The following is a 15,604-nucleotide window of genomic DNA, read 5'->3' as shown; positions in this document are numbered from 1 at the left end:
CCACGTTAAAAATGAATTCATACATTTATACGCAGTATTTGATACTGTCATATGACCTACCCCAAATATTTATTTAGTATAAATATATTTTATATATTTTTATTCTGGCGTAAATTTAAGTAGCTCCACATTAAAAAAAAAATCGATAAGGAAAATAAAGCATAATTTGCATAAACAAAAAATACAGAATTAGCTTTGTGCATAGTAATATATAGTAATGTGTACATATGTAGCCTGTAATCAACCATAAGGTTGACATAATGTGCTGATTTCTCCATTATCCTACTTGCATTTTTTTCCTTTGATTTTGTTTACCCCATTATCCCGTAAAGGTTTTTTAAGGGTTATCGTATTTTATTTTTATATAATTTAGTAACCCATTTCAGAAAGCATATTGGTTACAGGTTTAGTTCTGCTTTGGACAGCATAGGAGAGCAAAAGCCAAGGTCACATAAGGTACCAGTATAGGTCAAAAGGGTCTGGTCCTTCACTTCTGAAAGCCCCGGGGTGATGTCATGTCATATAGACAAAGCCGTGTGCCATTTCCCAGACTCCTCTGTGGTCTATCTATGGCTCTCCCCTTTTTTTCCTCTGATAGGATTGTGTCGAGCTGTTTGGGCAGCGGAAGATACGTTTATCTGGGCAGAAGCGGACTGACAGCTGTGTTGTGACAGCCTGCGTTCGGAGATAAGGGACTTGGCACTGTCCCAATCAACAGCAGAAAACTTTTTGCCTTTTTTTCTACACTTAAGTAGACCTGGAAATAACATATTTTTCAAACTTGTGAGGCCCAGATATTTTCAGCATTACTCATCTTTGCACAAGGCATCAGTCATTCATTTTTTTACTTATGAAATCTTGTGCAACTGTATTTTTTTAAATAAATTGCTCTAGTTTGTGAAACAAAACCGTTCACCAATATCACCCTGACACTTTCTCAGCATATATTAAATCCCTACAAGTTTACCCTGAGAACACTGCTTGGAGCAACCTCTACCGCCCTAACAAAGGAAAGCATAATAAACTATTTACAGAGATACAGTTTTCAACAGCCAACAATGCCTGCAAGAATATTACATAACATACATCATTAGCCGTGTGAGTTAGATAATGTAACACACAGAAGTAGTATGTAGAACTGTGCAGATGGAGACTATTCCATGTTGAACTGCCTTCAATTATATCCATCACCCTTTTATAAGTATTTAATTTTCATTATTTTTTGACACAGCTTTTCCAGCCTGCTTTTCATTTTTTTTTTCTTCAGAATTTTAAAGTGCATTAGCCTGCAGTTAGAAGCATTCAGCTGACAAACAAAAGACTTAACTGCCGGCATTCTCTAGGCAAAATGTAAAATGTTTTCAGCTATTTTCCACAGCAAACAGCGGCAGCTGTGTTCTCATCCTCAGAATTATCAGCCAGGAAGTCGACAGATAAGTCCAGACTGCCGCAGTGCCGTTGCTGTGACCTTGATTATCACTGTCGTCTTCGGCCATTACGGCCAAAGGGGGGGCGGTGCTTTGGTTGTCATGGAGACAGGCGTGGCCGGAAAGTGCGCGGGCGGATCATCATGCTCACCTTCTTGAGTGAATAGTAATCCGAGTCCTTCCACGAGTACCATACGATGCCATTTGGACCCAGCAGATTCTTTCCGTTGGCTGAGTAACGACCACCCTAATTAAACACCAAAAACATTTTGTTCTAGTTTTAACCTCATAAAATCTTTATTTACTTCCTCATAGCCCACTCAGGTTCTTTGATATCATTTGCTCTGTTCCAGTTAATATGTGTATGTGGCTTTGGTTCATACGAAACATTCATACGGTTGATACAAAATTTCTCTAAAAAGCCGTAAAAATAATATTTCCAACGCTTGTTTCAAAAATCTAGATACCTATATTACAAGCTCATCATAAAATGAGCCAAAGACAAAATTTTACTACATATCCTATAACTAATTTTGCTTTATTTATGGCTCAATGTAAATAGTGATATAATCATACTGTACATGGCTTTTAGTATAATATCCTGATCTGAGCTGTGAATACTCAATCCATTGCTTAACATGGAGGATACACATGGATTGTGGATATGCAGGTGTACCTTGTAGTACACCCCGTTGAGGTTGGCGTAGAAGCAGTGATGGTACCACCAGCCGGCATGCGCGATCTCAGCACACATGTTCCCCATGTCGGGGGTGCTGAAGCTTTGCTTGTCGTGGTACCAGCTGAAGCTGTCCTCCACGGTGCCACTGAAGCCACTCACACGAAGGCGGTAGCCGCTCTCCTCATCACCCACGCTGCAAGGAGGGATAACACCCACTGTTTCGGATTACATACCCTTGGTTTGGGGGATAATGGGGGGGGGGTATTTAAGGGGGTCTGGGGGTTATAATGGCTGGCTTTGATTACTGGGGAGTTTACCCCCCCCCCCATAATTTATACCTATGCATCCTGTAAAAAAGGGTATGTCCAGTTTCCTTAATTTTTTCACTTTCCTTGGTTAAACTTTTATTATATGTCTCTGAAATAAAAATAATTAAACCATAATTTTATACTTGTCTGAAGTTCTTTTCATATTTCAATTAAAACACTTCCCATTAATTTCTAAGCATTTTAAGTGCAATAATGTTTCTGAATTTCACTGTTCTGCTATGGGTACAATCAAGCCTTGTTAGATTTGGCTTGATTAACTACAGTACAAGTCATGTGACTAGTGTGCCGTCATTCAGGAGAGTCACCATCCATGTATTCTACCTTTGTCCCTTTGATGAATCCTAATCATTTTACTTCTGTACAAACTCTTCTCCTGACAAATAAATGTGTTTGTCTTTCTGTCACATGCTCACACTTAGTTACTTTTCTACTATGTCAGCAGCCGCACCACCTGCAGTTCAGGTCAGGTACTTCACCTGAAGCTAAGCAGGTTTGGCCTTGGCCAATACTTGGATGGGAGCTGAGTTGCTGTTGTAAGGTGTTGGTGTAGCCAGCAAGTCAGCCCATCCTGTGGTCTGTGTGGGTCCCAGTGCAGTGACAAGGACACTCCACTGTACCAATGGTGCTGTCCTTCAGATGAGATGCAAAACTGAGGCCCTGACTCTCTGAGGTCATAAAGGATCCTGAGGCATCTTTTAAATGAGCATGGGTGCTATGCCAACTTTCTGCCAAAAAATTGCCCACGGCGACCTTTTCAAATCTGGACTCCTGTTCATCTCCTACATCTAACAGGTGAATTCTCTCCTGGCCCTTCACCACCTTAGCTACTGTGTGATAAGCTGATTGGCTGCTGTCACATCATCCAGGTGGGTGATACACAATGGGGTGGTTCAAATGGCTTCCCACTGCTCCTGTGAAGAGCTTTGTCTTGAAGAGTGCTATATAAATGTAACATTCATTCATTAATACTAAGTCTACTAACTAATATAACTGATACCCAGATTCTCATCCGCAATCATCTTAAAAAGACTTCTAATTTCTGTGGTATTCGGTACAGCCCTAGGAATACAGTAATTTCTCAAATTTCTATCAAACACATCTGGCAGCCAAAACAAATCAGCAGTCTGGGAGCAGCTTCAAAATTGCACGTAACTGGCAATATCAGCAATGCACTGTTCTATGTTGGCACTTTGCACCTTCGGAAAAGTGGTTTGTTGGTATACTATAGGTAGATAAAATAATAGGTTATGTGTGCATCAGATACATGCATTAACACATAAAGGAGGGTTTGCACAGGGAAATGTGCAAACTGCGTGGCAGACTGTCCCTCCAGGACTGGAGGTGACATAAAGTAAACAAGATGCAGTTTTTGCCCCTCCCAAGTGCAAACGGCAAGCTCTGACGATGCAAGAAACCCTGACCGAAAGTTCTCGTAGAGGGCATGCTTGTGCTTGCTCTTCCAGTCTTCCAGATCAATGCGCAGCATGTAGTCTCCCTGGCTGGATATCTCATGGATATGCTCATTGCCCAGCCAGAACTCTGTCTGCAGGTCCCCGAAACCTTCCCTGTACTCCTTCCAGCTGCAGCTGAAGTTTACTGAGCCATCCTGACGTCGCTGGATCACTGTCCACCCACCACCTAGACAAGGAGATGCAATACGAGCACAGATCCTCCTCGGGTTACCGTGGTCCATGTTATGATATTTTGACTTTTATGATGGGTAAATGTTTTTCACTTTCAGAATATTATTCAATAAATTACACGAGATATTCATTACTTTTTTATAAAACAGGCTTTGTGTTAATGATTCTGCCCAACTGTAGGCCAATGTAAGTATTCTAAGCATGTTTAAGGTAGGCTAGGCTAGGATATGATGTCTGTTAGGTTAGGTGTATTGCATTAAAATGCATTTTCACCTGGGGAGAGGCTGTATATAGTACAGGAGCATACATTGAGAAATTCCACTCCAGTGACACAGAGGATCATACTTAAGCAACACATCAGAAAAATTTCAACACTTTTTTCTTATTTTAGCAACTACCTGCTTACACGTTTGAGTACTATTTGTGGCCAGCTAATCCAGATCTGTTTGCCTGTTTTTCCATCTCAGATCAAAACACATCACAGTTGAGAAGTATGTGCTGTAGTCCACTGTTTCCCCTAGTTGACGATGCCATTCCCTCAGCCTTTTATACCAACACTACCTCAGCTAATTCCTTATGAAACTCCTGCCAAATGTAGCAATCACCTTTCCCAGAATGCACCAAAACAACTAGCCACAGTAAACAAACGGGCTTGTTTAGCACTTCAGCACATTTTACATAATCCAACCCGGTTTCAATACCATTTATATCCGTTACTCATTCAAATGTTTTCTTTATTTTGGTAATCCACTGTATCTGACTGCTTGCACTGATTTATATATTTAGAACATATTGTATTTGTACTGTAACAGTCTTAAATACAACAGAAATTACAAAAAAAATCCTTACCCTCAGTTTCCATGTCACAAAACACTTCAACTGGCACTGTCCTCAGTGAAGGAACCACAATATAGATTCCAGAGGTGTGCACCCCATTGTAGTAAAGGGAGGCGCAGTCAATAGGGCAATTTCTCACATGTTGGACCTCTGTAAGAAAAATGCTGTTAGGGATCTTACAGACAGCACAGCAGTCTTTGAAATTCTATCAGTGCTTTAAACATTTATTTTTTTTAATTTATAGTAAAGTCGTTTTTGAATTTTGCTTGTGATGTGCTGAAAGTCTGTCAGACTCCATTTGCGTAATCAAATGCCAAACCTAAGTATGAAAACTAAAACCCTTTTACCTTATTTTTTACAAGTGATCAGCCAGACTTAAAAATTTTCAGCAAGACTGGAACGTAGGAAATATTATCCAGAGACAGCCTTTTGGAAAATCTAGCTCCCTCTAGTGTATATTTTTAATAGGAACCAAGTATGTTACATGTTACAGAGCTCTTAGAACTCAAGTCATGATGGTGCAAAAAAACATCAAACTGTGTGATTATATTACAGATTGTGTTTGATTTGGATATTTATCTATTTATAATGGGAAATGCTTTGCATTATGCTCAGTTATGCTCAGTCTCTGCAGGGTTAACATTCATCTCAGTCTCAATAACTGAAACTCTTAGAAAGGATCACACCCCCAACCCCCAACCCCACTGCGAAGACCCACGTTTTGTCCAATCATCAACCTGGATGCAGGGCTTCCTGGGTGCTGAGGAGGGGGCTGGTGCGGATGATGTTGATCATGCAGCCGGGGTTGCGCTGCACCTTCTCCACCAGCACGGAGAGGTTGCGTAACTGCATCTGCATGTCGTAGATGAGGGCGCCATGGATGTGAAGCAGAGTGCCGGCCTCTGTATTCCGCTGCTCCAGGGCGTGGAACCTTTGCCCCACAGACAAGTTGAGGTTGTTCTTATCTTCATGCTGCCAGCGGGAAGACAGTGGTGATAGAGTTAGAGTCATTATAAGCACTACAACCCAGGGGTCGGGAGCCCAGGACCTGCTGGGGTGATGTACTACATCTGCTGCCTTTCCATTTGTCTTCATAACGCCAACACCTAAGAGAGATGGCTAAATTAGTTCAATATTTAGTTCAGTCAGGAACTCAAGCACTTAGGTAGAAGGAAAACAACATATACACCGGCCCAAGGGGACCAGATTTCCAGGTCACTTATGCAACAGATATCGAAGGCCCAGTTTTATTTTAAAAAGTTCAAGATGTGGACGAAGCACAGCTCTGGAATTCCAAAAAAGTGGTGTTTAAATGATCATCATCAAGTAACACTGCGAGTGATTAACGAGCAATAAAGATAAATAGCAAGTTTTTGACTTAACAGACTATACAGTACATAAGGACTAATATGAATCAGGCTACAGCAGCTGCTAAGTAAATTAAGGGTTAATAAGTAGTTTCCCATTCATCCTCCAACCACTTAGCTAGGTCACGCTGCCTGGAGCCTATTTCTGGCAGGGAGGTAGGGCTGTACCCTGAGAGGGATGTTAATTGGTCACAGGGCGCACGCACACTAATGCACCATGGGCAAGGCAGAGATGGCAACTAACCTGTGTTGCATGTCTTTGAGATGGAAGTGGACAACAGCACATCATAGAGAAAAGGGAGGATTCAGAAGGTGCGAAGCAACAGTGATACTAGAGTTCACTTATTATAATTTTTATTTATTTATTAATTAATTAATTAATTTATTTGTTTGTTTGTTTGTTTGTTTGTTTGTTTAATTCATCCATCCATCTTTTTTACCCGCTTGTCCTATTCAGGGTCGTGGGGGTCCGGAGCCTATCCTGAACGCTGCTATTATTATTATCCATCCATTTCTCTCATTTAAAAAACAAACATATATCGAAGAGTATCCCCAAAATCAGACTGGTCTCTCTGGGAGCATTTGAGAATGAAAAACATAGCTAGTCAGACCTGTGCCAGTCTAAATTATCATATAATAGAACACATGCTAATACACAGCATTAATCCATCCATCCATTTTCCAAACCGCTTATCCTACTGGGTCACGGGGGGTCCGGAGCCTATCCCGGAACCAATGGGCACGAGGCAGGGAACAACCCAGGATGGGGGGGCCAGCCCATCGCAGGGCACACTCACGCATCAGTCACTCACACATGCATTCCTACGGGCAATTTCCATCCATCCATCCATTTTCCAAACCGCTTATCCTACTGGGTTGCGGGGGGTCCGGAGCCTATCCCGGAAGCAATGGGCACGAGGCAGGGAACAACCCAGGATGGGGGGGCCAGCCCATCGCAGGGCACACTCACGCATCAGTCACTCACACATGCATTCCTACGGGCAATTTCCATCCATCCATCCATTTTCCAAACCGCTTATCCTACTGGGTTGCGGGGGGTCCGGAGCCTATTCCGGAGGCAATGGGCACGAGGCAGGGAACAACCCAGGATGGGGGGGCCAGCCCATCGCAGGGCACACTCACCCACACCAGTCACTCGCTCCTGCACACCTACGGGCAATTTAGCAAGTCCAATTAGCCTCAGCATATCTTTGGACTGTAGGGGGAAACCGGAGTACCCGGAGGAAACCCCACGACGACATGGGGAGAACATGCAAACTCCACACACATGTGACCCAGGCGGAGACTCGAACCCACGTCCCAGAGGTGTGAGGCAACAGTGCTAACCACTGCACCACCATGCCGCCCCTTATGATGTTAATATATAGCTTATTAAAGTTTGGTGTAAAATTTATTTTTTTTAATGAAACTGAGATAAATTGGTGCTATTATTATTGTTGTTGTTGCTGTTGTTGTATCCCACAAACCATTGCAAAATTATATTTGTAGAATAAACATAAGGATTGCATTGACCAAAGGAGTCACAAATATCCTCAAAAAGGATAAATATGTTTTGATACACCTTTTATAAAAACAGACTATCGTGGTCCCTATTCCAAGGTATTTACAATAAATAATTTCAGATCGTTAAGAGGAGCTATACATTATATACATTGCGGTATCTCAGTTCGGTTCCTGAAGGGCCATTTTGCAGATTTCCCAGCTCAAACACACCTTATTCAGCTCACCAGCCAATTGCTAGGTTTATAAGTTTGTTTGAGCAGGAAAATCTGTGTTGCAGACTAGACCTCCAGGACTGGTGACTGGGGAACCCTGATATACATTAATAAATGACTTTTGTAGTATTTTCCTTTATAATTATTGGGGGGGGGAAACTAAAATAGACCATTGAGTTTATCATTTTCACATCCTGCTCTGTTCATCCTTCAAGCTTCTGCAAATCTTTCAGTATGTCTCAGCACCTTCTCTAGCCAAAAACTCACATTTTGCTCTGCTATGTATAGAGCTGATTGATTGATATCACTTAAATAGTGGGCTGCAGACATAGGCTTTCTCCTCTATGTCCTCTCTTATTTATCAATGAAAATCGAAGTAGGAGGACGACAGGTCCTTTGTGGAAAAACTCACGAACTCGGTGGAGACCGGCAGACAACGAAAGGTCGGCTTTTACCAAGCCAACGTGACTAATCCCCCAATTATCACTGCGGCTTAGGTGGCCTTTACGGCCTGCCCGCTGCCCTGCTCAACACCGTGGAGAAAGGCTGCAAAAACAGCCACGTCGCAACCATTTGCTCCTGCCAGATGAATTCTCCAAACGTCATACTCGTAATTAATTTCACTCTCGAGTTTACCAGCAACTTGGCATTTACAGTAGTGCTGTGTTGCTCATACCACTTAGCCATCAGCTTTTCATCATCATCTGTCTATCTGTGTTTGCCAGTTTCTTTACTTTTCTGTTGCTTTTGTTAATTTTATTCAAGTTTAATTCCAATGGCCCGTAATGTGCATATAGGGCTTAACGACTTGGCACAGTTGATCTGCGCATTTTAAAGATGTATTTTCCATGATTTCAATCAGTCTGCCTTGCTTAAATGCCCTTTGAGTGCCTTTTATTGTGATTGTTAATCCTTGCGTTTTCCACAGCTTATTGCCTTCGTATGTGCCAAACGGACGGAAAGCTGGTTTCACCTGTAGCTCCAGGACGTTGATGCGATGCCGATGGTTGCGCAGCTCCTCCTGGAGCTCAGAGATTGTCTCCTTGAGGTCTGCCATCTGCTGTTTGTGCTCCTCATTCTCGTGCAGCCAGTAGGAGACCTCGTCCGTGCAGCGGAACAGGTCCGGGCAGCGCCGGCCTTCCAGCTGCGGCACGGTGGCCACCAGCCGGCACGTGCCGTTCGCTGTCGCCTGGTTGCTGTATTCACCGCACTGGCTCGCGTGCCTGCCCTCGCCGATGCCCGTTTCGTTGCTTCCCGATGCCAGCCAAAGGCTCCACACTGTCACGAGGACGCGACCCTGCAGCAGCAGGACCGTCATTCTGCAAGCGTCTAAGGTCACCGGCTTGTTCTCTGATGCCAGTAATCTGCAAATTAGCTTTACCCACACGGTGATACCAGCTCGAGATCTTTTTCCACTTCACAGCTTCGAGATTATCCAGTCAAGGAATACTTATTACCGAAATATCACATGGGGTTTCCTTGGAAATAAATCGAAATATATTTAAAATAAATATTTTAAATAGAAAAATATTAAAAATAATAATACATGTCTCATAATAATTTTTTGTTAATGATTCACATCAAGGATAGATGAACAATATAAAATATTATGATAATGGCAGTCATTTAAAAGCCTCACATTTGCTGAAGCAATTATAGATGTACGTGTTTGTAAGAGTAGCAAAGCGTTCTCTCGGTCACAAGCACACCACCTTGCTCACTAATCTATCTACATATCACACATTTCTTTCTCTTTTTTGACTTTAGTCCTTGTCTGCCCTGGCATGAAATACAAAATACAGCTTAATAACAGTTTAATGTAATGAGATAATTTCCATTGTCATGTTTACTGACCCAACATAATGAAAGTGAATCCTCTTCTAGATGTTTTGTATTGTACAGTCAGTAAAACCATGGCGGTTCAGCCCCCAAATACATTAGTTGCTAACTTATATGCCTGACTAAGTTTGTTTCGGTGAACTCATGGTAATTAAGGTGCATTTAAAACCACACAGTCCACAAATTGCGCTGCAGTAACTTTCTGTAATTTGACAAGTAGTTAAAGAGTTTGAAAACTGTCATAATATTTGTTGGCAATATATCTATCAACAAACACTTTGTAAATGTGATGCGACTGTAATGTTTTTCTCATGGTGTATAGGTGCCATTTATAAAAGTATCTGTTATTGATATATCTGATAAGAAATAACCTTCACCTTGAAAGATAAAAGATTGTTCATCAAAGGATTCAGTTGTAATTTAATTTAAAACAATTATCCTATAATGTTAGAAGTGATGTACTTTAAATGAGTTATCCACTGTATTGTGTAATTATTGTATAATTTGTAACGTGTAAATGAAAGTTACCTTGAGGTAAGATAAAATCATAGCGTGCACCTAAACTCTACCTCATATCTTCATTGCTACCTTACAGATATTTCTTCATACCAACATCCCCACATCCCTGAATATGATAACAGGATACGTCTTTAGAAGATGGGTGATGAATATACATCCATATCATACACTTTGGACCCACAGAAGTTCTAAGACTAATTCAGAATACAGTGATAAAAGAAATGGCTGGACATTACCTTGCTGAGATCAGGAAGGATCACTGACAAGGGACAACTTGCTCTGAGTAGGTGTCCATTTTCACCTCGGAAAAGTGAACTGGTGACCGGGTTACTGTGGTAAGACCTGTGCCCTATCTAACATACTGTAATCCTTCCTAATAGGATTTCTAGTTCTGAGAAAGACCAGCAGCACTAAATGCAGTAGATAAAAAATGCTAATCAGCTGTTAATCCCATCCATCTGGACATCCGTTTTACATTCATTTAGCAGATATTTGCGAATTTAACCTTTATCTTGCATTAGTAGATGAAGTAGATGACCGTGAGAACTTTGACCATGCCCCTAAGCCCATCACTGCAACTATTCTTTATGAAAATAACTGTATGGAAAAGTATTGTTTTTAAGAATGTTATATTAAGGTGGTTTAGTGAGAGATGCAGTAAGACTTTAAGGACTCGAGGTTAATATCGTAGTATTATATATTCATCCCTTGCAACTCCTCCCTCAGTTCAAATATATGAATTTAGGTGAACTGGTGTTCCTGAAGGGGTGGCATGGTGGTGCTGTGGTTAGCACTGTTACCTCACACCTCTGGGACCCGGGTTCAAGTCTCTGCCTGGATCACATGTGTGTGGAGTTTGCCTGTTCTCCCCATGTCGTCGTGGGGTTTCCTCCGGGTACTCCGGATTCCCCCCACAGTCCAAAAACGTGCTGAGGCTAATTGGAGTTACTAAATTGCCCGTAGGTGTGCAGGAGCGAGTGAATGGTGTGTGAGTGTGCCCTGCGATGGGCTGGCCCCCCATCCTGGGTTGTTCCCTGCCTCGTGCCCATTGCTTCCGGGATAGGCTGCGGACCCCCCGAGACTCAGTAGGATAAGCAGTTTGAAAAATGGATGGATGGCGTTTGTGAGTTCTCTGAAGTGTGTGATTTTTTGTGCCTGACCATAGACTGAGGTTCCCCACTTTGTGCCTGATCATAGACTGGTGTTCCAGGCAGGGTGTCCCCTGCTTTGTGCCCTGCCAGGTATAGGCTCTAAGCCAGGGCAATTCAAATCACGGTCCTCAAGGCCTGAGCACTGTTGATTTTCCAGCCTTTTTTTACCTGTGAGCCAGGTGTGAAGCCTCTGTGGCCAATCAGAATCAGTGATTATTAAACTAACTACCTGGGAGACCTGAAAACAAGGCCTGGATTTGGAATCAAGGTCCATATTTGAAGAGTCTTGCTCTAGGCTCATCAGAACCTTTAACTGGATATGAGGTTAGAATATGGATGAAAAGCCATTAAACTTTTAACCAATCTCTGTACAGTCAATGTCTATATATTTTAGGAACATTTTAATGGGTCTTCTCTATTTTTTTAAATTGTAAGGAAGCGTTCCAGATCCGATCCAGCGAATCCCAGAATATATTGCTTGATTTGTTGATTTGGATTGCTATTACTGTGTATAGTAAGAAAAAAACAAATTAAAAATTAATAACAAAATGATAAGAACGTATTATTTAATTTCATCTCATATCTAATTCTACAAGCAGATAAATATGCAATTCTTTTTTTAAAACAAAAAAAAGCATAATGATATAGTGGTTGGCACTGGTAAAAGAGAAAGAAATGTGTGATATGTAGTACAACATGCTATGGTGAACTATAGTTACTGAATGATGTTTTATGTGCACCCTGTGATGGGTTAGTGCCCATAGTTTCCGGGATAGGCTCTGGACCCCTATGACCCTGTGCAGGACAAGTGGGTATGAAATAATGGATAGATGGAAAAAAATTGCAGTTTCAAGAACATTATCAATGCTGGGAAATAAATGTTTAGCAGAACGATAGCCCCATCTACTGGTCGTGCCTAAATACAGTAATGCATATCCACTTTGTATTCAGGTTAACGAGTAGTCCTCTTAGTGCTGAACTGACGTGATGATTGATATCCCTTTCGGGTCAACTATTAGCAGATTAAAAAGAAAGCACTACTGCATTTTATACACTACTGAGTCACACCACTTGACAAGTAGCTGTCATATGGCATCAGTTTCATAACAAAACTAGCAATACATGTTGAATACATGTTGTGTAACTGTAGATAATTTTAGAAAATGCTGTTTAAAATTTTGCTAAATGATAAGTGATTAATTTAGTATATAATAAAGTGTCCCCTGTACAAAGATTTTGTTTTCCTTTAATCACACAGAAATTAAAATGTTATAAAATACTCCTGGAATGGCCAGATATTAACATTTTTTATTTCTTTTATATTCCTTTACCTTTCAGTGTGAGAGGTTGGTATTTCTTCATAGAAATTCAGGTTATCTGTGTTTGGAGTCTCTTGAAGGCCGTTGCTGTTTTAAATTTTTTTCCAGTTTCCTTTTTAGTAAAACCATCATTCTTAAAAAAGTGCTCCCCTGAGACAATCCCTTCACATATTTGACTAATCTTTTAATTAGCAATTTTTATCTGTGATTCTTTTAGAGATTCTGTCTGTTGTTTTACCTCTGAAGCCCAAATTCACTTACTGAGAAATCGCACACTTTTCTTCTTAATAGTTTAATTTCCAAACCATCAGCATCTCTGGCAGAAATGGGGAATCAGGACCAGCACATGCAATGCCAGAGTTTGTGATTCTCAAACACAGATTAAGTTTTGAATTAATGCTGTGTAAGGCTCCGGACCCCCCGCGACCCAGTAGGGACCCAGGTTCGAGTCTCCGCCTGGGTCACGAGTATGGAGTTTGCATGTTCTCCCCTTGTTGTTGTGGGGTTTCCTCCGGGTACTCCGGTTTCCCCACACAGTCCAAAAACATGCTGAGGCTAATTGGACTTGCTGAATTGCCTGTAGAACTGCATGTGTGAGTGAATGGTGTGTGAGTGTGCCCTGCGATGGGCTGGCCCCGCATCCTGGGTTGTTCCCTGCCTCGTGCCCATTGCTTCCGGGATAGGCTCCGGACCCCCCGTGACCCAGTAGGATAAGCGGGTTGGAAAATGGATGGATGGATGGATTAATGCTGTGTATTAGCATGTGTTCTCTATATGGTAATTTAGACTGGCACTGGTCTGACTAGCTATCTTTTTCATTCTCAAATGCTCCCAGAGAGACCAGTCTGATTTTGGGGATACTCTTCGATATATGTTTGTTTTTTAAATGAGAAACAGGGCGAAGAAAATAATGTTTGCCCCTTCTCACCCAGATCTCTTTAACCGTCTCCCTTCTCAGCTAAAGCTGAGAGCAGGATCCCCGAATATCAGAACGGCTCACCATCTGAACAGCTTCCTCCCCCAGGCCATTGCCCCCCCACTCAAAGACCCATGAGAAGCACATTGGTGCCAATGGGACCTGTTCATTCTCAGTATTTCATATTCCTATTGACCCCTCACCTATCTGCACACACCCCAGACAAACATGCATGTTGCTTATTCCTATTGACTCTAAACTTATCTGCACATACCCAAGCATTTTTATATGTCTATACTGTATGTTTGTTTATTTTTAATAGCACATTCTTTTTCTCTATTTCTCTTTTTATCTTTTTTTATTGTGCTGCGTATTTTTGTCTTGACGGTTTGTTTATATTGTGAACTCATGCCACTACCTGACATGAGTACACAATGATTCGGAAAAACTCACGGAATTTGTTTCATGTTTTGCTTTTGTTTGTGGGGAACTTCCACCCTATTACTAGATGATGCACAATGATTGTACCACAAACCTCCTACTTAAAAGTTTTATGTACCATTTTATAACCCCGAGTTTATTTTTAAATTGAGCTATCAGTTTAATTTCCTTAACCAAGGTATTTTGTCAGCTGTGTGTGGCAGCCAGGTTCAAAATGTATTAGCTTTAGAGGAGAGGAAAGAATGTTAATTAGCAAATTAGATCAAGCACAAACAGTCAGGATGAAATGCAGCAGTATTAAAAATGCTTTGAGTGTCTACGGTCAGCTGAATTAGTATCCCATCTGGTGACATCCATGTTTACCCTACTGTTTCAAACAGGGCTGCAGGAGAGATTTCCGAAGTGGGCAGGACCAAATAGTAAGCAAAAGATCTCTTAAGCTTATCCAACCATGTCTGATTTAGTACAAAAAATTTTGATTGACATTGGCTGGCATGCATACAATGTTACAGTGTTGTCTGGTACGGAATTGCCAATAATGCAGAAATGGCCTATTTGACGACAGCATAAACAACAAATTTCTGTACAGTTTGTTGCAAGTTTAAATTTACTGAGCTGCAGTATACTGTAACGTTACATATTATGTGAGGACACATTCATAGATTTATAGTTTCATTCCAACAGATATAATTTTGTGATGCTCGAAACAATTTGATGAGTTCAGACATCACAGTACCCAGCCCCATTTAGGGATACTTACCAAATGTTTGTTACTTTATTTCCCCTCTAAAGTGGTGAGGACGTATCGGAGTCTCTATATAACTGGGGGGGACGTGCCCCCACCCATACCCCCCTCCATCTGCACCCCTGGTTTCAAACCAATTCCACAACCCATGTGGCCCTAAAGTCCTTGTGAATATAAGCGACATAATTCCTTTATTCGTTCAATTAACATTTTTATGTAAATAGTGTCCTGCAGCAGGCTTATGCATGTCGTTTAATCTTGTGCTTATATTTTGCTTATATGTTATTTTATATCATACAAACGAAGATCATAGTATATAAAGTTTTGTTCAAAGTTCCCAAACAAACTTGTTTTGCCCTGGATGAAAGCTTCAGACTAGCCTCTTGAAATACCCTAGATTTTAATCTGGCCAACTCACTCTTTAAGTGATTTATCACTAAAAGCCTCCGCTGTCCACAACAAAACACTCAAATGTTCTCGCTTTCAGGTATGCGTCACAAAAGAAGTCGCAATAGGAAAAAAAAAATCAAGGTTAGGTTCCCGTTCTAATGGTATACTTGCGGTAAATGATGCCCTTCAAAGTACACAATTTATGCCTTAATAAATGACATTACGACAGTATCCTGAGACTCTGCTATAGGCAATTTGCTAGCTGA

At 41.3% G+C, this 15,604-nt stretch overlaps 1 protein-coding gene across 1 annotated transcript; it reads right to left on the bottom strand.

Moving 5' to 3' along the window:
* Positions 1 to 946: 946 nt before the first annotated feature.
* On the bottom strand, positions 947 to 9,336 carry LOC125707236 (angiopoietin-2-like). The gene is made up of 6 exons (XM_048974218.1): positions 8,992 to 9,336; positions 5,653 to 5,887; positions 4,928 to 5,065; positions 3,857 to 4,073; positions 2,104 to 2,299; positions 947 to 1,674 (listed from the first exon to the last, which is right to left on the bottom strand). Exons 1-6 carry the CDS (start codon positions 9,334 to 9,336, stop codon positions 1,528 to 1,530), a joined length of 1,278 nt encoding a protein of 425 aa, XP_048830175.1. The 3' UTR covers positions 947 to 1,527.
* Positions 9,337 to 15,604: the final 6,268 nt, after the last annotated feature.

Source organism: Brienomyrus brachyistius, chromosome 14 (assembly GCF_023856365.1).
Source record: "Brienomyrus brachyistius isolate T26 chromosome 14, BBRACH_0.4, whole genome shotgun sequence".
Taxonomy (NCBI): Eukaryota; Metazoa; Chordata; class Actinopteri; order Osteoglossiformes; family Mormyridae; genus Brienomyrus; species Brienomyrus brachyistius.
This window is presented reverse-complemented; position numbering and strand designations above follow the sequence as displayed.